Source organism: Petromyzon marinus, chromosome 15 (assembly GCF_048934315.1).
Source record: "Petromyzon marinus isolate PM22_M1 ecotype Great Lakes invasive population chromosome 15, UKy_Petmar_22M1.pri1.0, whole genome shotgun sequence".
Lineage (NCBI taxonomy): Eukaryota > Metazoa > Chordata > Hyperoartia > Petromyzontiformes > Petromyzontidae > Petromyzon > Petromyzon marinus.
Genome location: NC_133681.1, coordinates 4513299 through 4535415, shown reverse-complemented (window position 1 = coordinate 4535415; position 22117 = coordinate 4513299). Strand labels below are relative to the sequence as shown.

Below are 22117 nucleotides of genomic sequence, written 5' to 3'. Positions count from 1 at the left end.
ACGGTGATCTGCTCACAAGTTTGTTGTTTTTAAACAAATAATTTATTGTCACTGCATGGGCACTTGTATGAACGTATGTGGACGTGAATTAAACATGTCGTAAGAGTGCTTCAAACTTATCCTGTTAAAAATAGATCAACGTTCTAAAGTTCGTCATCATGAAAATCTATGAAATATTGATGGCCGAGTCGTCTGTTTCATTGTTTGCCCTGCATGGATGCGTCTGCATAGGACATGGGATACGGTGATATAACATTTCACTTCGTGCACACTGCACTAGTGCTTTGAAAAGGAAGTGCTGCTCGTTGGAACTCAACATCCGCAGCCACATTACCCGTGACTAATTCTCCCTGGCTCCAGTCGATCCATGTAAAATCATATGATTACAAATGGATTATTCCTATCATCCTCATTTCCATAGATAATACGCGTGATCCAGAAGTGGCAATAAATTCACTATTATCATCATCATCGTTATTTAATATTAGGATCAATATCAATAGCACTCCCCAGACACTTGAATAAAGTACCACTCTCTGGTACTCTTCTCGTTGGTGATCGACCATACTGTGTATGAAGGAACTTTAAAAATTACCAACAAAGTACCAAATTGGGTAAAACCACAAATCAACAGCGCGACGTACTCGCAGACTGTATGCCGGTCCGTGATAAATAGCACCTTCGTAATAGCCCCGCGCTAAACAAAGGCAAAAATACCAAAATATATTAACTTCTTTCTCTATTATCAAGGGGGCGTACCGAGTCCAGTCGGTTCTCGCTGTGCAAGAACTGAGCGACGTCCTCCGTCGTGGTACCCAGCATGTTTTGCTCCTGCAGGAACTGAATGCCGCGCTTGGGTTTCTTGTTGAACCTGGTGCGAGAACGCCAAGTTCGAGACGAGTTATGCCCGTCGCACTCAATCAGCAGCAGCAGCAGCGTGCGTGGCATTTGATCCTTCACCTGCATTTTCCTTTGCGGCAGGCTGGGTTCGTGTGTCTTACCGCAGCCAAAGCAATTTGCTGAGTGGAGACTCGTTTTATTGCATTTTGTTACGGCATTCGCTTCTGTATTTTGTTTGCTCTAACTTCACGTTACTTTTTTTATTGTTTCCTTAACATATTTCTGTTGTTCCGGCATCACGGTTATTTAAAGCGTGCATCATTTTTTTACTATTTACACTCTGGAACTTATTGGTTGTACAATGTATTTAGCCTTATATTCTATGGGTCTTTCGGTAAAGTCACGTAGATTAGTTCAAAGAAAATAACAAAAAATAACAAAAAACTACTCCTGATGACTACCACTTGCGTTGCGATCAAAACTTCAGTTTTTTGTTATTTTTTTTGTTATTTTCTTTGAACCTATCAACGTGACTTTACCGAAAGACCCAAAGAATAGGAATTCCTACAGTCACGCAAGCTTTAAGTCAGGATTTATTTATCTTTACTTGGGTTTCACTTGATATTGCATTTCTATTTGTTATTGGGGGGGAAGAAGGGGACACATTGAGCTTGCATGTTCTTTTTCAAAGGCGAAATCTGGGTTGAGGGGGGGTACAGGAGAAGTACAACAGAAAATGTCTTTGTTGTGATAAACTTTTTTGCTGTTTGTGCTTTCTGTTTTGATGACATTTCTTAACTTGTTCTTATTCATAGTAGGGTTTCAAATTGCTTATCAGTGGTTCTATATGGGATTTGGTCCTTCTATATAATTAACGTACAGCGTTACGGGATGATATTCGCATGTATGACACTACATAAAATGAATGTCTTTTTATTAATTCAACGATTTACAAAACAGCGTCTAAAACGACAAAACACCTTGAGGGGGAGGAGGGAAAACAATCGGCAAAGCGAATCGCCGTTTTTTTGTGTTTAGTTTGTTGTCCCTTCCCCCCCGTCGCACCCCCCCGGGATTAGCACGGGTGGCTACGTACGGCGCGCCAAAGAAGTTCAACAAAACGTACGTGTCGCGAAAATCAGTCGCGCTAACCGCGCACTCACAGCTCGATGCCCTGCTCGATGATCTCCTTCTGCTGTTTGAGGACCTCGAATTGCTCGGGGTTGTCGGCGCCCGACAGCTGCGTGCTCACACTGCCGATGCCCGAGGAGGCGGTCGAGTCCAGCGAGTTGACGCTGCCGTAGCGGCCGATGGTCTCGGGGTGGCGCGAGTCCACCGTCGCGTCCTGCTCCGCCGGCCGCTCCTGCCCTGTGTCCGCACGCACCAACGCGAGTGCCAGAATACCCGCGCACGCACCCACGCACGCACGCACGCACACGCACACGCACACAAGAGGTGTGGGGATGCTTCCCCGACCCGTCGTTTGTACAGAATCTATCAGAATCCTTTACGTGGGCCGCAGGAATCCTGTGGCCGCACGCACAAACGTGAGCGCCGTAATACCCATGCACGCACGAAATATTAAAAAAACTTATTTAAGTCGGATTTATCAAGCTTGGGCAAAAGACAGCTAAAAATTTACAAAAACAGTTCCAGACCACACCGAGATAACACACAGTCCCCTTCAATAATATGGCACATTAACAACGTCAATCAGGGATCCACTGGGGAAAAGAGGATTACACAGAAGTAGTCCATTTGGGATCCAGAGAGAGGGGGAGCAAATGGGATCCACGGAGATCCAAACGGTTTCCACCATTTAAGATTACATAAGCTTACTTCAACGTTTAGACAAAATGAAAAGTATTCTTTTGCACCGGAGGCCATTGCTCGATGCATTTCGTGGATCTGTGCTGCGACAATACCTCGCCCTTTCCATCTTATCTCTTTACTTTCCAGTCAAAGTACTTATTTCGTGGCACCACATCTGTCCAACATTCTTGTCGACTTTGAGTGCACGGATTTACGATGTGCAGTGACCACGAGTGTTCTGTTTGCCCTGCGTTTCGATGCACTATATAGATGCACGGCTGAAGGTTTCTCTACGAAGTGTGGGTCCCGTGGGGGGTTATAAGACCATACTTCGCCGTGCTGGTCAGTGGGAGTTTGCGAAAGTGGGGAGCACAAATGTGGTAGAACAGATACACTTTAATCGCTCTGACAGCTACCGGCTTAGTGCGGCCTGGAAGCGTATTATTAAATAATACACATTACATTTAAAGAATTACTAATCTACAACTCATTACTAATCATAACCAATGACTGATTACTAATCGATTATATAATTACAATACCCCCCCCTCCGCCTCTAATCACTGCACCTGATATGAGTTAAGTGATGACGTCACCCTGCTGCTCTATATAAAAACCGGGAGCAAGCGAGGGCTTTACCATTCTGGCGAATTGCCCGATGATGCTGGATGTATTTACCAGCGAAACGTCGTACTCAAACTGTAAATGTGGATTAACTCTTCAACACACCGGTGGGCTGAAGTAGTGAATTATTTGTCTTTTGTCAACGTGACACTTTTTTTGCTGATTGGCCGTGTCGGGTGGTGGAGGGTTACGACACATTTATAAATAAACGCGATCTAACCCAAAAACCTTTATTATGAATAATATTGGTCGCGAAAGCCTACGTGTTAAACACACATAATGACAATGGGGATTTTACTGCACTGCCCACTGCTGCTCGACACGCAGCAGCAGCAGCCTATAACAACCTGTTGTGCATGCAGGTCACCAGGGGCGGAGCCAGGATTTTGACTTTGGGGGGGCTGACTTCAATATTCTGAGATGTCCAGTGTAATGTTTTCCAATGGGCGCCACAAATGTATAAAAAATATATATTGGATTTGAACGGAGTTTATTAATAGGTCGGAGCCGCTGATGTGGCTAATGAGTTCGATAAGTTCGAAAGGCTGCCGCTCAAGCAGCCTGCAGGGCAGCACAAGGTGGCAGCCTGCAGTATTTTGCAGCAGCCAGATATCCGGTTATCCCGATTACCGACTTTCCCAAAATTTCAGGGGGGGCTGAGACCCCCCCAGCCCCCCCTGTGGCTACGCCCCTGCAGGTCACCAATCAATGCACTATCAAGGCTTATGCCCCGATAAGCTTCTGAGACCGGATGACATCAAGAGCATTCCACGAAATGTTTTTCACAGGGGGATGCTCCATATGAACCATTATTATTCCAGCACAAGCAGCATATCTTTTCTTTAAAGCAATTTAACGGACGACCTTTCCGCAAGCTGCTGTGTCAACATGATTTATTATTTATATTATTCACCTCATACGGGGAGAAAATAAAGTAAGCAAGCAGGAAAACAGAACGCAGTGAATGCTATTTCATTTCTCTCAGTGAGTGCGAGCAAGGCAGCGCATGAGGGTAGAGATACCAAGCTTACCTAGATTGCTCTGTGAGTTTGGGTTGATGTACTGGTCCTTACTCCACTCCACCATGCACTTGAGGATGGACACCAGACAGTCCAGCCCCTTTTTGCGAAGGCTCAACTCCTGCACAGATTGAACAGCGACATGAGCCGAGACGAAGCAAACTCTCAACATTAACTGCCTCTTACTGGCAGGCGATTGAACGTAGGTGTGTTTAAACTATAAAAAAATCAATTATTTGTGCTTTACCAGGTCAGCCCCACTGACCTATATAGCTCTTTTTTCAGAAGCAGCCTGGCCACAAATGATAGCTCAACTTAGTGGCTTATCATCATGTGGAAATGTATAGCAGCCAAATACTCTAAACACACATTCTTAGTTCTTTCGGTAAAGCCACGTAGAAGGGAAACAATAAAATAATAAAAACATGAAACAATGAAATTTTATTGTTTTATATTTTTTTATTATTCTTTTTATTATTTTGTTTCCCTTCTACGTGACTTTACCGAAAGAACCCAGAATATGAATCCCTGCAGTCACGAAAGCTTGAAATCAAAACTCTAAACACATGTTGATTCTAAATGTGGAGGGGAAAACCAGAGGACCTGGAGAAAAATCAACTAAATCAAGGGAAAAATATACAAACTCAAAAAATATACAGCAGCAGGCGTCAGGGTCAGAATCGAACCCACGACCTCCCGTATACCAGGCGAGGCAGTTAACATCTTACCACCATTTCTCACAATTTAAAACCGCAAATCGTGACATCGAATCATTGGAGGGATGAACTTATACGTGCCTACAATCCACGAACAAAGCCTCGATGCTTCTTACATATTAAGTAGCTACTGGAGCTATGAAATTTTAAATCTAGATTGAAAACGAATTTCTTAATAATTGCTTTTTGTGCTTAGTTTGTTGTCCTTCCCCCACACCTCCTATTAGCACGGTTGGCAACGTACGGTGCGAAATAAGTTCAACATACATACATAGTCGCCGCATTAGTGGATACACTAATTGAGTGCCATTACAGATCAAGTCTTTACACATTTCTCCGCACCTGGTTGGGAGTTATGCCGAGCTCCTGGCCACTCCGCCCCTGGGCAATCTTGGACAGGTCGTTTACCAATCGCTCAAAGATGTTTGCAGCATTGAGATCGCAGTCATAGTTCACGTAAATGTCCACCACGCATTGTGCATCTGCAAGTGCGGATGGGGAAATAAAACAACCAGACACAAGTATTGTTTTCATGATCATAATCAGATGGCAAAATGTTTTCTTAATCACATACGTCTTCACCTTTAAACAATGCTATCTTCCCTTCCTTTGGAAGAACAGTAGTTCTCATATTATAACTAATGATTAAATTAGGATGAATTAAGCAGAATCATAACAAAAAATGCAAATGTCTAAATTAGGCCATGTCAACTAAGACTCCATCCATTATCCATAATAAAGGTTTTTTTGGGGTTAGATCGCGGGAATATGTGTCGTTAAACATGCCACCACCCGACACAACCAATCAGTAAGGTTTGACACGTAAAAAATAACATACAAATTAGTGACTACCAAATTGACAATCTAACCCAAAAAAACTTTATTATGGATAATAATCCATTCATTCTTTTAAAATACATCTATATTTATGTAGAAGGGAAACAATAAAATAATAAAAATATAAAACAATAAAATGATCACGACGTTTCGACTGCAACACAAGCAATCATCATCAGGTGTGAAAACCACAGCAAGAAAAACATTTTCACACCTGATGACGATTGCTTGTGTTGCAGTCGAAACGTCATGATAATTTTATTGTTTTATATTTTTATTATTTTATTGTTTCCCTTCTACGTGACTTTACCGAAAGAACCAAGAATATGAATCCCTGCAGTCACGAAAGCTTTAAATCAAAACATCTATATTTTCAACCGTACCTGCGCAAATTCGCGTGAGAGTCTGAATCACCATCCACTTGTGCTCAAATGAGCTTGAGGACGTCTCCAAGATGTTGAGAAAAATCTCTTTGAAGAACACCTGTGGGGGGGATGGGGGGGGGATGGGGAAAAAAATGAGCCAACACTGCCACGTAGTCGGTCCCACGAGCGCAAAAAAAACCCAACAGGAAACTCGCCGGTCCAAGTTCTCACTTCGATCTGCATCTTGAGGTGGGTCTTGAAGTTGGACAGGAGGGTGAGGAAGATGGCGAGCGAGAGCTCAAAGACCTCGGGGATGGAGGACACCCCGTTCTTGGACAGCGCGACGCACAGGTACTGCTTGATGGCGTTGATGAACATCTCGTTGGTGCGGAACACTGGCCCGGCGTTCTGGAGAACCGACAGCAGCAGCTGCAGAGAAAGGATCTTGGAGCGCAGCTCGTGAGACCTAAGATGGAGGAGGAGGAGGGGGGGGGGGAGACATTTCGACTCGTTTATTTAATCAATAAAAACTTACACAATACATTAATGAGTTTAGATTTTTTGTCAACAGTGCTTGCGCAATATTATTCAATGGTAAAAAAAAATCAAAGTACATGTGACAGGAGAGATGCATCGGATGGGAGTGAGAAAGTGCATGTTTATTTGGACAGTTCCACAATTTCAAATGTACATTTCAGATATCTTAAATATGTGAGTAATCGTTTAGAATAATCATGAGGTGGCTTTTTTTACTAGGGCACAGAATGTCAGCCAATTAGTACTGCAATTCAGGTAATAAATAATTGGTCCACCTTTCATGACGAGGGATGTTCATAAATTACCACGGCGTCAATAAGTGTCAGACGAACCGACATCCACTTGCACTTAGGGAGCAGAACATAAGAATCGCATTGCTCTGGTGTATTCAGGCTCGCGTTCGTGTGAAACCACCAACTTACCCCACAAATAATGTACGCTTTACAAGACGAGTGATAATTCGTAAATTACACCACCGACGAGTGATAATTACTCGGGAAATGACGCCACAGCTGTGTTCTTTAGCCAATTTTGTAATTTTTACTGTGACGTTTTCCCCAAATTTGCGCGCAAGTGCCTGTTTGTTGCATATCAGGAGCTCACTTTGGATCGGGGGGTCCGTCGGAAAGTGGCTTCATGGAGAGCTTGCAGAGCGAGCGGAAGACAAGAAACGCATCCTTCTGCAGGATGTGGGAGAACTTCACCACTGGGGGCTGCCCAGGTGCCACGCCAGACTCCTGAAAATAAACAAAAAAAACATTAAAAACAAATCACAATTTACAATTTGAATGTATAACATTGATGTATCATGTTTGTACTGTAACCTATTACATATGCAAGTGCAAGCGCAACATTCAATGAACCTGAATTCTCACTTTAAAAAACCACAAAGTTTTTATACCATTTACCAAATGTTTGGTCTTTTCCCAGTTTTAGTCCAACTGTGCTATCAGCATCCTGTCATTTGGAGATGTATCGGTGGAAATGCTCTCAGAGAAAGTGCATCACCCCCGTGTGTTACAGAATGGCCCAAGTAAGCAGATATTACAGAATTACTTCTGAGATCGTTACAAGCGTACGAACCCAACAATAAAAAAAGACAAAACATAAAACAAATAAAAATTAGAATTTATGTGACGTCTAAATCTAAACCGCAACTTAAGACAGCGGGGGCATGAGCACAGCTTGCCACTCACTTCTACGTGAACATGAAGACTGTACATGTACAGCTCTTTTGTCAATCCACTGCTGGATGAGGCTCTCCGCACCCCGTGCAGGTCGTCGGGATTATGTGACCATGCTTCCCCACGCTGGTCAGTGCCGATTGGTGAAGACGGTGAGCATAGACGTGGGGGGAATAGAAGTAAAAAAAAATTTACGGGATTTTTCTGCACGGCCCCTCTGCTGCCCATCCAAGAAATAGCCACCTGTCATGAATTGTGGTCACCAAGAAATATCCAGGCTCAACCCAGATAAGCTTCTGAAATCTGATGAAATTGGGCGATATGGTCATATCCATGCCGAATAATAGTCGATCGGCCAGATCATAAATTTGAACCACGTAAAATAGCAAACCTGCAGAATAACTCAATTACGTGTATGGTTAATTGTGAATGAATTGAAAATTACTCAATTTAAATGGCTAGCCACCTTTTTAACGGCAACACAGAAATTGGAACCACTAAAGTGATGTCACCTCAGCTACGTATATATGTTGAACTTCTTCCGCACCGTACGTAGCCAAACCGCGCTTATCGAAGGTGCGGGTGGGTACTTACACGCGAGATATTCCGATCCCGGCTCATGGACTAGAAGCGTAGCAAAATCTGCCACAGTTGCAGAAGGACGGAGTGGGGTTGTGGGGGGGGGGGGGGGGCTTCATACGACGTGTTACACCGACGCGCCCAACACGCCCCTAACCTGCGTGTCTGTGGAGGACACAGAGATGCGATCGTCGGGCAGGGAAGGCGTGTACGGTGGGATGGTTCCTCCTGGGACCCCGTTGGCGTGAGTGGGCTCTGCATCGTTGGGTCCACTCCCCTCCTCCTCCAGGGTGCCAGTGTGGCTTCCTGCGCTCCCGTCTTCCGATTCTAGAAGCACAAAAGCCCGTCAGTGTTTGTTATTAAACATTGTTTTTTTTTAAGTTTGGGGGGAAAAAAAAACGTGCATGCACGCCCACATGGATTGTGTAACCCTTTCCAACACACGTCTGTCTTCGGAAGTATTGGGTTAGCGGTTCGGAAGCCGACAGCCAACTGTCAGGGCAAAGTGAGTTTCCGTATTTTGCTCTAGTTGGTATCTAAGTTTTGGAAAACAGGGTAACCGCAACACTTTATTATAAAGTTTTGCATTTATATTTGAACGCTGCTCATCTCTTTATCAGTCTGAAGCCATTGCTGGAAATTCAACATTCCTTTTACAGGAGCAATTATATGCAAGTCTTACCCACCGTTGACTTGTATAGCTGACCCCGAAATGCATTTGAACTCCCTCCAATCGAAAGCCACACACTCACTACTGCACCACCTGGCTAAACCTCTATGATTTACTTGAAATAATCACATGAACTGAAGCTATTTCATGAATATTTGTTAATCTAAACGGTGAAAATTATTTCAGAAAGGTGATTAATGTACCAATTAAATATCGACCTTGAAGTGGCTTTTTATTTCTATAACAAACTACATTCATTAAAATTGCAGAATTAAAATTGGTGCAGTTATTCAATGGTTTCCAACCATATGGAATGTGTGGTTCATCAAGAAATTGAGAACATTTTTCTTCTTTTCTTTTGATGATAATGTATTTCATGTGGTTTAAAATGTTCATTTGTTAACCTATTCAACGTGCCATTTTTATATCAATGCTTCACTGCATGTCCCTATATTTAATTAAGCGTTTTAAAAAACATGGTATGCATCCATGCACTCAGTCATGCCAAACATTGATGTATCACGTTTGTACTGTGACCGATTACATCTGTAAGTGCAAGCGAAACATCCAATGAACCTAAATCCTAATTTTAAAAAAAGCACAAAGTTATTATCACATTTACCAAAATGTTTTGTTCTTTCCCCCAGTTTTCGTCCAACTGTGCTATCAGCATCCAGGGAATGCTCACAGAGAACCTCATCATGCCATGTGTTTCTCACTGCTACAAAGAAACATCTGTCTCACATCAGTCAACTGATGTCTTATTTTAATTTCTCAGGTGTGATTTCGACAAATAAGTGTTACATCAAATGTAATTCAATGTTTTTTTGTGCAGTCAGTTTGAATGGGCTAAGACAATCAAATCACCACACTAGATGTCGCAGTTAATTCACGGGTGGCTTCCTGAATTCAAACCCACGATCTCCATCGTGCCATATATATATTTTTTCAAATTTTAACAAAATGTATCAATTAAAAATCATTATTAAGATGCCATTAAGGAATACATTTTAAAAATTTTAAATTATACAAAGCCGAAAAAAACGCAAAAATTCTGTGCTATGATTTTTATGGTTGTTTACTATTTTTATAAAGAGACTTTCACTGACAGCGGGGATGCGGGGGACTCCACCACAAGTGGCTAGAGGCCCCGTGTGTCCTATTGACCTTCACACAAGTTTACTTCAACATTATTAGCGGTTAGCTCTTCTGGCCATGACAATGTGTCACCGGCACTTAAAGATAATTTGCAATCAGAATTAACTCTACTTCCCTGTCACGGTAAAAATCGGTTGGGGAAAAAAAAACTCCCCCCCCCCACACCCCAAAATAGAAATTGGAAAAGGAGGCTTTTTGCAAGCCAATAATAGATCCAGTGGCATAGCTATCGAGCCTGCAGGCGGTGCAAATGAAACGGTGCGCCCACGCGTGGGACAGAACCCAGGGCGCCGCGGTGGCGAGATGTTGACTACCTCACCTGATATACAGGAGGTCGTCGGTTCGATCCCGACCCTGACATCTGCTGTATATTTGTAGCTTGTGTGCGTCTCTCTCCCCGTGGCCGCGTTGATTTTTCTCCGGGTCCACCCATTTTTCCCTCCACATTTAGAATCAACGCGCATGATGAGTATTTGGCTGCTGTCAATTTCCACGTGATAAGCCACTTCGCTGAGCTATCATTTGTGGCCAGGTCGCTTCTGAAAAAGAGCTATATGGCTCAGTGGGCATAACCTGGTGAAATAAAATAGTTTAAATAGTTTAGGGCTCCAGGCTTTGGAAGTGGGTGAGTGAAATTGGACAGGGAGCACATTTCCTTCCTTGCAACATGGGGCCATTGCCAACCATGCTACGACACTACTTCAACTCACTATTTTAAAATATTTTTTTTCCTTTTACCAGATAATCCCCACCGAGCGATACAGCTCTTTTTCAGAAGCGACCTGGCTATCACAAACGACAGCGCAACAAAAAGTGGGTTATCATGTGGAAATGTACAGCAGCCACATACTCGTAAAACCTTGAACCTAGGGCACTGAGCATTACCCACATCTGAGCTGCCCTCAATCACTGGAAACCCACAAGAGGGTAAACGGCCATGGGTTGTGCATTGCATTGGACACCTGCAGCCACTGTGGAGACGACCTCGTTGAGGATTTTCTGCACGATCTCTTGCGCGGCGACCACGGGCTCAGGGGTCTCCCCGTCCTCAGCACAGCTTGGTTCGCGAGAGTCTGAAACTCACGCAAAAAAGACAAAGATCCCCCGTATAGCCTTAACAGACTGTTGGGGCAAGTGCACACACAAAGATGAATTAAATTATTTCCGTAATTTTTTTTTTCTCGGGTTAGGCCAGGAAATGATCTGTTCAAATTTGTGTTTAGATTCTCCAACGCCCGATACAGCCAAACTAATTGAAACCGTCACGTATGCAAGCAATTTAAATGTGCCATTTATTATCGTTTCAGCTCACCGGTGAGTTGAAGAACAATTCTCACGACCGGTTTTTATGCTGACGTTTTGGAACCTTCTTCAGAGAAGAGACAGTAAGGGTGTTGAAAAGTATCAACTTCTCGCTTGGAGACGGTGCTTCACGGAACGTTCATTTGTTCCACCGAGGTGGGGATTTGGGAAAGAGAGGCTTGATGTCTCACCGTGAGGCGGGATGCCACGGTCTGCTTCCGTCTGCTCGTTCTCAGGCCCGTCCACTCCGTTCTCCGCTCCTGCCGCCTCAAACACGGCACCACCGCTGCCGGCACCGCCTTCGTCTGATGCCACCTCCGCCCTCTCCGCATCGCCCTGCATCGCGACCAAGGGTTAAGTCAAACGAAAACACTCCCAAGCAGAAAACTCAGCACACTCAGCAATCATCACCACCTGGTTATCACCAACCAGGGGATGGCTGGATGGCTCGCGGGGGGAGGGGGGGTGTCAGGGGTAGGTGGAGAATATACTGGGTCTAGCAATTGGTGATAAGATGATTTATAAGAACTCCGAATAAAAAGGACTATCTCGCGACATAACATGACGGGGGTGGGGGGGGGGGAAAGAATACCAATGATTGATATTTTGACAAATGAAAAGCAATGTCATATTTAACAGGTTATTTTCAACTGATTTTGGAAAAAATGTAATGGACAAAACAAAGCAATGAAAAGGTAGCATAAAATAATGAGAACAAATTTTATCATGTTAATAACATCTCAAAATAATCAAGCAAAAACAAGTCTGTGAAACAAAAATAAAAAAATCCTCTTGATATATTGTAACAAAGTTCAATTCAAATGTAATGTATTTAAATTAGATAAACAAGCAACTTTAACTGCAGATATTGCTATACTCCCCACAGTTCCTTGGTAATTAAGGGAAACGAAATACTCCGAGGGTGTCTGGTTATTTGTTTTCAAAGTCCCTCGTCTAAGTTGTAGAAGAGAAGCTGGTACACTTAACTTGCCAGGAATTAACCTTTTCCACCCCAACTATCTTAATTGCTCTGTGCCGACAGCTTCCCCAGTCAATGGGGACTGCAATGTGTTTAATTAGTCATCACAACAAAAAAAGCAAAAATACAGAATGGCACACGCCACAATATGGAAACATCGCAATTCCAATTCAGAATTAAACAAACGGTCTTAGTAAAAACGCGTTGGCAGTGGGGCATAACTAATACTAATAATAAAAACTCACTCGTCCATGACGCTGCTCATTAACAGGCAACTTTTTGGGCAATGGCTCTTCTTCGAACTAAACTATTTTTTTATTTTACCAGGTAAGGCCCACTGAGCTAGATAGCTCTTTTTCAGAAGTGAACCGGTCACGAATGATACCTCAATGAAGTGGCTAATCGTGTGCACATTTATAGCAGCCAAATACTCTAAACTCATGTTTCTAAATGTGGAGGGAAAAACCGGAGGACCCGGAGAAAAATCCACACTATCACGGGGTGAACATGCAAAGTCCAAATATATACAGGCGTCAGGATCAGGATTGAACCCATAACCTCTTGCATACCAGGCGAGGTAGTTAACATCTCATAGCAGAGGTCCTCATTATGGAAAGATTATTACAAAGAACTGCCCTGTCTCACCTCGATTTCAACTTGAACTGGGGGGAAAAAAGGAAGATGCTGAACAATGGGGGATTAAACACTAGAAGGAGCAGGGAGTCCCAAACAGGGGTGCCAGCGAAATCTAAACGGACAAAATACAACCTCCCACTTGCCATGGGAGTTCGGAAACATGAGTAGAATTAATGTGAAAGCGGTGGCGAAGGGGGCTCTGATCTAAGGTGGTGTAGACCACGAGGATAGTACAACCACTGAACAGTAGATGAGCCTCCACTAGATCATAAGTGGACATAAATGAAGCATGGCGATGATGATGCTACCCATCAAAGACTAGAACATGACTATGAATGAACATGCAGACTAAGATCATTAAGATCATTTAGTAATGTTAATACAGACTGCAATGTACCTAGGAAGACCAAAAATGTTGATTGGGTCATATAAAATAAACAAGTTTTACCATGTTCAAATTTTACCATGATCAAATTCGACTAGAAAATAAAGCACCCCACACACACACCAACACCAAAGAATGAACTAAATTATTAAAAAGCTTAAGGCGATGAATGACTGATATTCTTTTCCCACACCTCCGATTAGCACGGTTGGCTGCGTATGGTGTGAAAGAAGTTGAACATACATACAAGGCTGCCAAATTCTACACACACATGCTGTGTCGTGCGATTAGACTTTCAACACAAAAACGCCGAGACTACACGAACACCAGAACACACGACGCATCTCCGCCCGGCCTCACCACGTGGCCGTGCTGCAGGGCCGGCGACGGGGAGTGCGACGTGCCGGGTGTGCCATCCGCGTCCGCCTGCTGGCCCTCGCCGCCGGGCTGCGACCCCGGCTGGTGAGCGTGCCTCGGGTGTTTGTCCCTGTCCATCTGTTTCGCCTCCTGCAGCTGAGAACGCCCGAACGCGGACACATGCCGAAAAAAAGAACTGCACGTTAACCCTCGCAAACGGAAGTGCGGTCGCGCACAATGGGCAGGCGGGCAGCCCGGTGTAACAGGAGAGAGATGGCCTGCGAGCAAACTGCCAGGGATGCACCACATCATGGGTCGTGCTTGGATGGGCAACCACCCTGCACAACTGACTGGTTAAAAGGCTACGGGGATAGGTAGCGGGCAGCAGAGTGCAATCTACTGCTGTGCCGTATGATGGTCCCACGCTTATGCTCTGGTTTGCGGCTCTTAAGTGTTTGGCAAACCCTTTGAACATTCTGGCCAGTTTTCAACATTGTAAGTCCTTCATCGCAACACAACTTTATACAGAAGGGTTCATTCAAATTGGATCACCTTCACGGCGCGTGTTACAGCGTAACAGTTAAAGCCCCACAATGAACGATTGTTGTACGACCTGACAAAAAAAAAAGACACAATCGCGTCCAGCCATTTTTTCGCACATACCGCCTGATTCTCCATGCGAGCGAAGATGACATTGAGCATCTGCGTGAGCGTGGCCTTGGCCGTCGTCTGGTTGATCATGTTCTTGCTGGCCAGGTAGATGTTGTAGCAGGTTCGGACCGTCTGTAGCAGCGTTCCCTCGTGGATCTCGATGTTCTGAGACGTCACCGCAGTCAGCAGGGCCTGCGGGCGCGGGACGCGTTAACGTCCGTGAGCACCCTCCGGTTTGTGTGTATGTACGTTGAACTTCTTCCGTGCCGCATGTAGCCAAGCGCGCTAATCGGAGGTGTGTGGGATTTGAACGCTCACGTTTGTGCACAACGTGTGCCACTCGCATCAATTGTTGTTGATTGAAAACGGAAACTATAAGTCAGGCGTAGCGTGATATAGAAGAAACACATCAAAAATTTGGTTCAGTGTATACGTGCAAAAATCCCTAATTAGAATAAACAGAGGGCTTCACACATTTTTTATACAAACAAGCATGACCCTTATTGACATTGGACTGCCAAAAGAATGTTAATCTTACTAAGATGCAGCTTGTTACAATCATTCATTACTTTACAAGTGCAAGCAATTCTTGGTTGCCGGGCAATACAAATTAATGAAATAAACAAACCCTCTACTGGACTAGCAAAGATGACTCAACATTCCCAAGCGATGATGCAATGTTTTAGAGATTGTAGGCTAGTCTGTATCAAGAGAAAGCAAGGTCCGTGAGCAAGCGAGCCTAACACCAGTTGAAGAACACCACAATTCACCTACGCAGTAACGGGGAAGCAGGCTCATACACACAGACGTGGCGTGGCACCTTTATGATCTGTAGCTGCACTCCCTCATCCGTTTGGGGACCCTGAAAGCACCCGCAGATGGTTTCTATGATACGGTCGATAAGCCTCTTCCCTGGGGTGGTGCTGTCGGGCGCGTTTCCAGTCAGATGTCCGTACGCTATCAGTTTCTGCGCAGACACACGTGGAAAACGTTGAGGGACGACAAACATTTCAGCAAACAAATCTGGGTGCAGAATCGCACCACGTAGTGCTCCTTTGTTGGTTGTGCCCTCTTTATGGGAATAAATCTCCAGCTGCGGCGCACGACAACACCGTCATAATCGGGCTCACGGAATCGTATTTTTTAAGCCAGGATGAACAAGGGCTATGCCAGCGACAGTTGTCGGCTATTTCAAAAACAATGTACGCTGCAGATTCTGATAAGGGGCACAGATATACATAAAATGCTCTTGTGGTTATTTACTTTATTCAATTCAGAATCAAATAAAACCATAGCCTGAAAACAGCTCGTTTATCAACACAAGCAATTGACATTAAAAACAACCTAATACTTGTGACTGAAGTGGCAAAATCATGAATCGAGAATTTTCCATGAGAAACAAATGTGTTTATGCGTGCCTGCTCTTTTGTTCTAAGATTGGTACTGCTGCGCTAGTTTCTCCTACTTTAATCTCAGCGCATCTACTGTACACATGGCTATGTGTTTCAGCATAGATAACACTGGCATCCCGATAGTTCAATGTACTGAGATTTCTATTTGGAAGTGAAATAACACTTGCATACAACAGCAAATCGGGACATCAGTGCCACTAATAAAACCATACCTTTTTCAACATTTCCCCCATCTCTGTGTATAATCTATGTAACCAAAACACACCAACAAGATTCTGGATGATGCTACTACGCGCCATCAACAGGAGATGAGCAACCTTTACCCGCATAATTTTTATCTCGAAGAATATTTTTCTACAAGCCATGGGTAAAAAAATAAACATTGCAACAGGCAACAAAATTGATCAACATGAGCCTCTTCTCGGGAGACTGTCAGGTAAAGCCAACTGATGTAATGTCATTGGCACAGATATCCGTCAATCATTCAATTTACTTACAATAAGTATTGGCTTAACGCCTCTGGGCCTGAATTGTGACTGACTCGTGTACATATATTTTCTCCATTTGAAAGATGCATTTGCTCGGCAATAAGAAATAAATAAACTGACAATATTGACAATACTAAATTATTATTATGCTTGCTTTTCCCAGGAAAACCTCACCGAGTCTCATGGGTCTATTTGAGGAGGGTTCTGAAAAAGTTGTTGCAGTGGAGGGCAATTATTTCTAGGCGCATTCCCACCGATTAAATTTGTCGGGGTACATTTTCAAATTTAGAATATTTTGACCGTGACGCCAGCAAACAATAGCCTACTGTTAGATGACATCACATGTTATTAGCGTCCACTGCAAAGCATACGGTGCCTTGTTTGAGTTAATACACCGGCACTAATAACCAGCATTCAAAGCGGCCATTCCACCATCTCCAATAATACCGGAAAAAATATGAACACTTGTTGGAAACTATTTATAATTGACTTCTTTTTATTTAGGTCGTAAACCCTCCTCCACCCGACACAGTCAATGAATAAAAGAGACACGTGAATTAAACGTGCCAAATGTATTTACTGTTTCAGCACACCTGTGTGTGGCAGAATAATCTCACAACATTAAATGGGAACGATATTTCGCTGGAGATTACATCCAGTATCATCAGGTTTGTTAACAGCTCCGGTCTCAAATTGGTTTACGACACAAATTTTATTTACACGACCTAAGCCAAATGAAACCATTTACGAATCATATTGGCCGTGAAAGCTTCCGTTTAAAATTGCTGGAAACGTGAAATGAATTTGAGCTGAAACATTCTTTAAAGGTGTTATATGTTATTGGGTTACATTGTGGGTAGCACAACCAAGTTAAGAAAAATCCATTGTTGGACTAAACATATGCTCCTTCACCAACCCACCCTGATCACCCGTTATGACATCGGGTGCAATAACCCCCATAACCCGCACAACGTGGAAAACAGTGGATTGACATACATTTACAACAAAATACCAACCCTGCTGACAAGGGTCAAGAGGCTTGGCGAGGCTCTTCCAGATGCCACTGGTTTAATAATAATAATATCCATAATAATTCAAACATCAAGTTTGGAGGGGGTTTTAGTACCCTTGTAATGGCTTGCCATGTTACGGCGCGATACAAATCGTTCTCGTTATTATTACCTGGAGGCAGTCGAGGGAGGTGCTCACGATACGGGAACATTTTGACTGGCAGGCCAACTCAAATGGCAGGAAGTACTTGTCCGCTTCGATGAAGTTGGACTTGGAGCGGATGGGGGGCAGTGCCGACGAGCCAACCTTGCCGTCCACCACCGCGGGAGGACTGCAATAGCAACATCAACACAGCATACCGGTGAGGTGGCCAGGTGGATTCAGTGGTGAGGGTATCGGAGCTGACACCAGTGACATTCTTAGGCTCGAATCCAGGTTCAGCCACCTGAGTTCTCAGGTGTAGTTAGTTGATGGGCCTCAGTCTGAGCATCAGAGACTGCACACGAAAATCTCAATTTGCTTCGATACTTAACTTGACTAAATTGCAGCTCCGAGAATAAAAAAAATTCTGTTTGACTAATGTGATGAATATTACTCTCATTGGCAAGAGGTGGCAAAGTGCTGCCTATTGCACTGTACAGATGTCACTTGAAGAGGTCTCTGCAATATCCACCTCTGCAGGCCATTCTCTAGTGGAAAGGTGTGCACGAATTCTGCGAGATCCACATGGATAGTTCTTCTCAAGGCATGACATCGAACGACCAATTGGGGAAAAAAATAGGGGACAGGAGTGTTTTTTTTTTAAAACATAGCATACTGGTACTGCATTCACATGCTCGCCAGTTTATGGTCACTGTTGTAATCTCAACGCATAAAACCATTAAGTGCAATGCCACAATTACTCTCAGAGGTTTTAATGTAATGAGCACAATTGTGTCCCCAAGTGACCTATCATTTGTACGGTCACCGCTTCCTTTTTTGTATGCAGATATAATTGGCCACAACAGAGCAATGCGGCAAAACTTTCATTTAAGCTATTCGCTGGCTATCGTGGGAATTCATAGGGATGGCTGGAGACTCATGTTGTGGACTAGCCTCAAGTATGGCCATTTAAAAACCTAATTCCAATTCTCAATCCTGTCGTATGTCGGGGACCGAGCCAGTAGTCCTTGAAATTGTAATCTAAACTGTGCATCTATGACCAAGACTTCACTGCCGTCAGATAACACAATGCTTGGATTTACACCAAACAGGGCACCCTTGTGACATTGAAATCACAGGCTTAGCAATGTGTTAAGTAATAATTCGTAGGCTTTCGCGACCAATATTATTCATAATAAAGGTTTTTGGGTTAGATCGCGTTTATTTATAAATGTGTCGTAACCCTCCACCACCCGACACGGCCAATCAGCAAAAAAAGTGTCACGTTGACAAAAAGACAAATAGTTCACTACTTTAGCCCACCGGTGTGTTGAAGAGTGAATCCACATTTACAGTTTGAGTACTTGAAGAGTGAATCCACTGTAAATGAGGATTCACTCTTCAACACACCGGTGGGCTAAAGTAGTGAACTATTTGTCTTTTTGTCAACGTGACACTTTTTTTGCTGATTGGCCGTGTCGGGTGGTGGACGGTTACGACACATTTATAAATAAACGCGATCTAACCCAAAAACCTTTATTATGAATAAATAATAATTATTACAAAACCATAACAGAGTACAAGGGAGCGAGCAGGAACCACATTCAAGTGTACATTATATATTTTCTTATTCCTCCGTTGAAAGTTGTAAAGGCTACGACTCTGGTTGGTGAGTGTAGGTTAAACCATGAAGCAAAAATCACTTGCACGTCAAGGTGCTTTAAGGGACAAAAACATTTACTGTGGTTATAGCGGACAAACAAACCAACAAAATGGCATGGTCTGTGCCAAATACAGCACACCATTTTTCCATTTTCTCCCAGTGTAGATGCTATAAACGGAATACTTTTTTTATGAAATAGGAAGCAGAGAATTCCAATTTTCAAAAGTATCCAAGGGTCATCTTTTCCTCTTATGAAACGACAGCTCCTGACTTGTTTATAGCAACATTGTGCGATGAGATTTTCTCATTCAGTTCAGGCCACTCAAAGCCCTGTCTTGAAACACATTTGCCAATAAATTCAATCAACGGGGCACAAACAGAAGTGATAAGAAAAAAAATGGCAGTGCTCAAACATAAGGACCTCTTCAACATAATACACACCATTATTGTAGAGTCAACACAAACACTGAGCAATTGGCATTCAGGATGAAATGGCTGTTATGTTGTTAAACATTACCTTAAGTTTTGTATCGTCTAACTTTTGAAACCCGAGGTGCTATTATTTGTTTTTAATGGACTACAGTATAGTCCCTGTAAAGGGCAATTTGTAACCGGTTGCCATTTAGGAACTATAGATGCTGTAGACCATTCGGTTGTTGTGAAACATTTTGTTCCAAGGTGGCTGTGCTTGAAGAATATCAAACAAAGGCTCGTAATGGCACCTCTAATAGTGTGGCATACACCTCATTCAGAATAACGCGGTGAGCTTAATGCATGCACAATTACAGAAGAAAATAAAAAAAACATTATAAAAGTAGACCTCTTATTCCATAATTCACTTTGAATAATCGTAAATGCGTGCAAAGTATGACCATTGGCATCAAGCCTTACCTCTGCACCTCCGCTTCGGCTTTTATTTCATCTGTCAAAACAGAACAGCGCACACTTGACTGAGGGGCAACGTAACACAATTAGACAATGTGCAAGTAAACGCTCGCGCGCAAGAGAGTTGTCGTTAACAATATATCCAAGCAGGTGGATACCCAATTAACTGTGCGAGTGCTCGTTCTGAAATGGAACGGAAGATTAACAAAACCGTGGCCGTGAGAAAAAAAACGGCTACCTGAGAAGATGAGGTTCGCAAACGTGCAGGAGAGGATGGATCAACAAGGACTGAGGCATCGAATGTGGCACCGAGTATCGACGTAGTCATTGGAAACGTGATTTGCAATGGAAACATGCCAACTTGGACTTTGAATACAGATCACTTTAATTATAACCTTAACTTGAAAAGAAGTAGAATCCAAATTATTTTTCATGACCGTAAGCATTATCCTCTGCTGAAGAAACCGCAAGGAACAAAAGCTGCTCTGAAATCGAAGGAGGTCCTTTAAAGCAAAATTACCACGAGACAAAACTTTGCAAGTGGGTATGGCAAAAAGAAAAATCACAAATTAAATGATAACGCACAGCAAGCGACTAGGGCGAAAGTCATCATGACTTCAACGTATCAACATTTACCGAGGTGCCATTTATTACACCACAGCACTCATTCCAGAAAGCCACCACTTTCGCTCACTAAATCACGAAGGCGGTTAAAAATGTGACCAAATCCGAGAGTTGTTCGGTTAATTTCATCCCCACAAAATTTGCATTGACGCAATACGTTGGCGTTGTACGCTGCCTACCGTCGTTTTGGTTAAATCTTCAACTTGTGCGGCTGTCAACTAATCAAATGGCCTAAGGGAACAAGACATCCCCTTGTGGCCAATTTGACCTGTCAATGCAATTCGCACCCAGGAGCAAAGTGCTTAACCCATTAACAGACGTACACAAGAGACGGGTCAACAGGGCACCGAATGCATGAATGATGGGCATGTGTGGATACCAATCTAGGCAAGATACAATTGGCATGACAACATATTAAAATAAATTCAGGATATCTGCTCCTAAGGTGAAATTTAGTTACCAAGTAGTTTGTGTGTGGGGGGGGGGGGTCAGATTTTCATTCCATTGTAAATGACACAGCCTGCTTAGTAACTTGTACAGATTGTCATCGTTACACAGTTACGCCGTTTGTCTGCCTTTAATCCCAGAAGAGAGTATCCACCAAATCCTCACGCTGACAATGGCAACCTACAGTTAAAAGCATATTCAAATTACCACAAAGGATAGAAAGTAAACGAATTAACTAGCTAAAAAAAAATCCTTTTGACAAATATATCAAAATAGCTATTATTCCTTTCATTGAAAACTGCATACATAATACAACAATGTGTGCTACCTGGTTCATATTCTTGGATTTGAAGGTCATCTTCGAGAAAGATAGAATGTAATAGTGCACGTGCTTAAATGAAGAAAGAAATCCACTAACTGCAATGAAAAAGGTTTGCAGTTGTGACACAAAAAGAGAGGCCAGTTAAAATAAGAAAAATACAGCCATGTGAATGTTTCTACCACAACATGAGGCTTTCTACCTGAAAAGGGAGTTAAATGGCAATACATACATCATAAAACGTAAACGTTAGTCTCAGTACGAACTTGGAATCTACCATAATTAGCTAAAACGTGCCTGCCCTTGCAGGTCCATGTTTTGCCAGCATAAGGCCCCATTGTGACAGGCACAAAACAACGGCGTAAATTTAATCGGTGACTCCCCCCCCCCCCCCCCGCACGATTTACATGAGATTTATTGGTCACAGTTGACGTGGCGACAATGGGAAAAAAGCCTCGCTGGCTCACTTTGCAAAA

At 43.2% G+C, this 22117-nt stretch overlaps 1 protein-coding gene across 8 annotated transcripts in view; it reads right to left on the bottom strand.

Moving 5' to 3' along the window:
- LOC116942601 (brefeldin A-inhibited guanine nucleotide-exchange protein 1-like) overlaps positions 1-22117 on the bottom strand; it is a 59309-nt gene that overhangs the window by 32080 nt on the left and 5112 nt on the right. For 2 of the 8 annotated variants that reach the window (XM_076067244.1, XM_076067247.1), the window contains exons 2-17: positions 20258-20288; positions 17734-17893; positions 15472-15618; positions 14664-14843; positions 14004-14156; positions 11835-11979; positions 11304-11414; positions 8671-8840; positions 7947-8060; positions 7354-7487; positions 6445-6679; positions 6232-6331; positions 5354-5493; positions 4308-4416; positions 2004-2208; positions 760-871 (exon numbers count right to left, since the gene is read on the bottom strand). In XM_076067244.1, coding sequence (XP_075923359.1) covers positions 760-871; positions 2004-2208; positions 4308-4416; positions 5354-5493; positions 6232-6331; positions 6445-6679; positions 7354-7487; positions 7947-8060; positions 8671-8840; positions 11304-11414; positions 11835-11979; positions 14004-14156; positions 14664-14843; positions 15472-15618; positions 17734-17893; positions 20258-20288 — 2246 coding nt within the window. Of the gene's footprint in view, positions 1-759; positions 872-2003; positions 2216-4307; positions 4417-5353; positions 5494-6231; positions 6332-6444; positions 6680-7353; positions 7488-7946; positions 8061-8670; positions 8841-11303; positions 11415-11834; positions 11980-14003; positions 14157-14663; positions 14844-15471; positions 15619-17733; positions 17894-20257; positions 20289-22117 lie in introns of all 8 variants that reach the window. The other 6 variants (XM_076067243.1, XM_076067246.1, XM_032954710.2 and 3 more) reach the window with 4 other exon arrangements.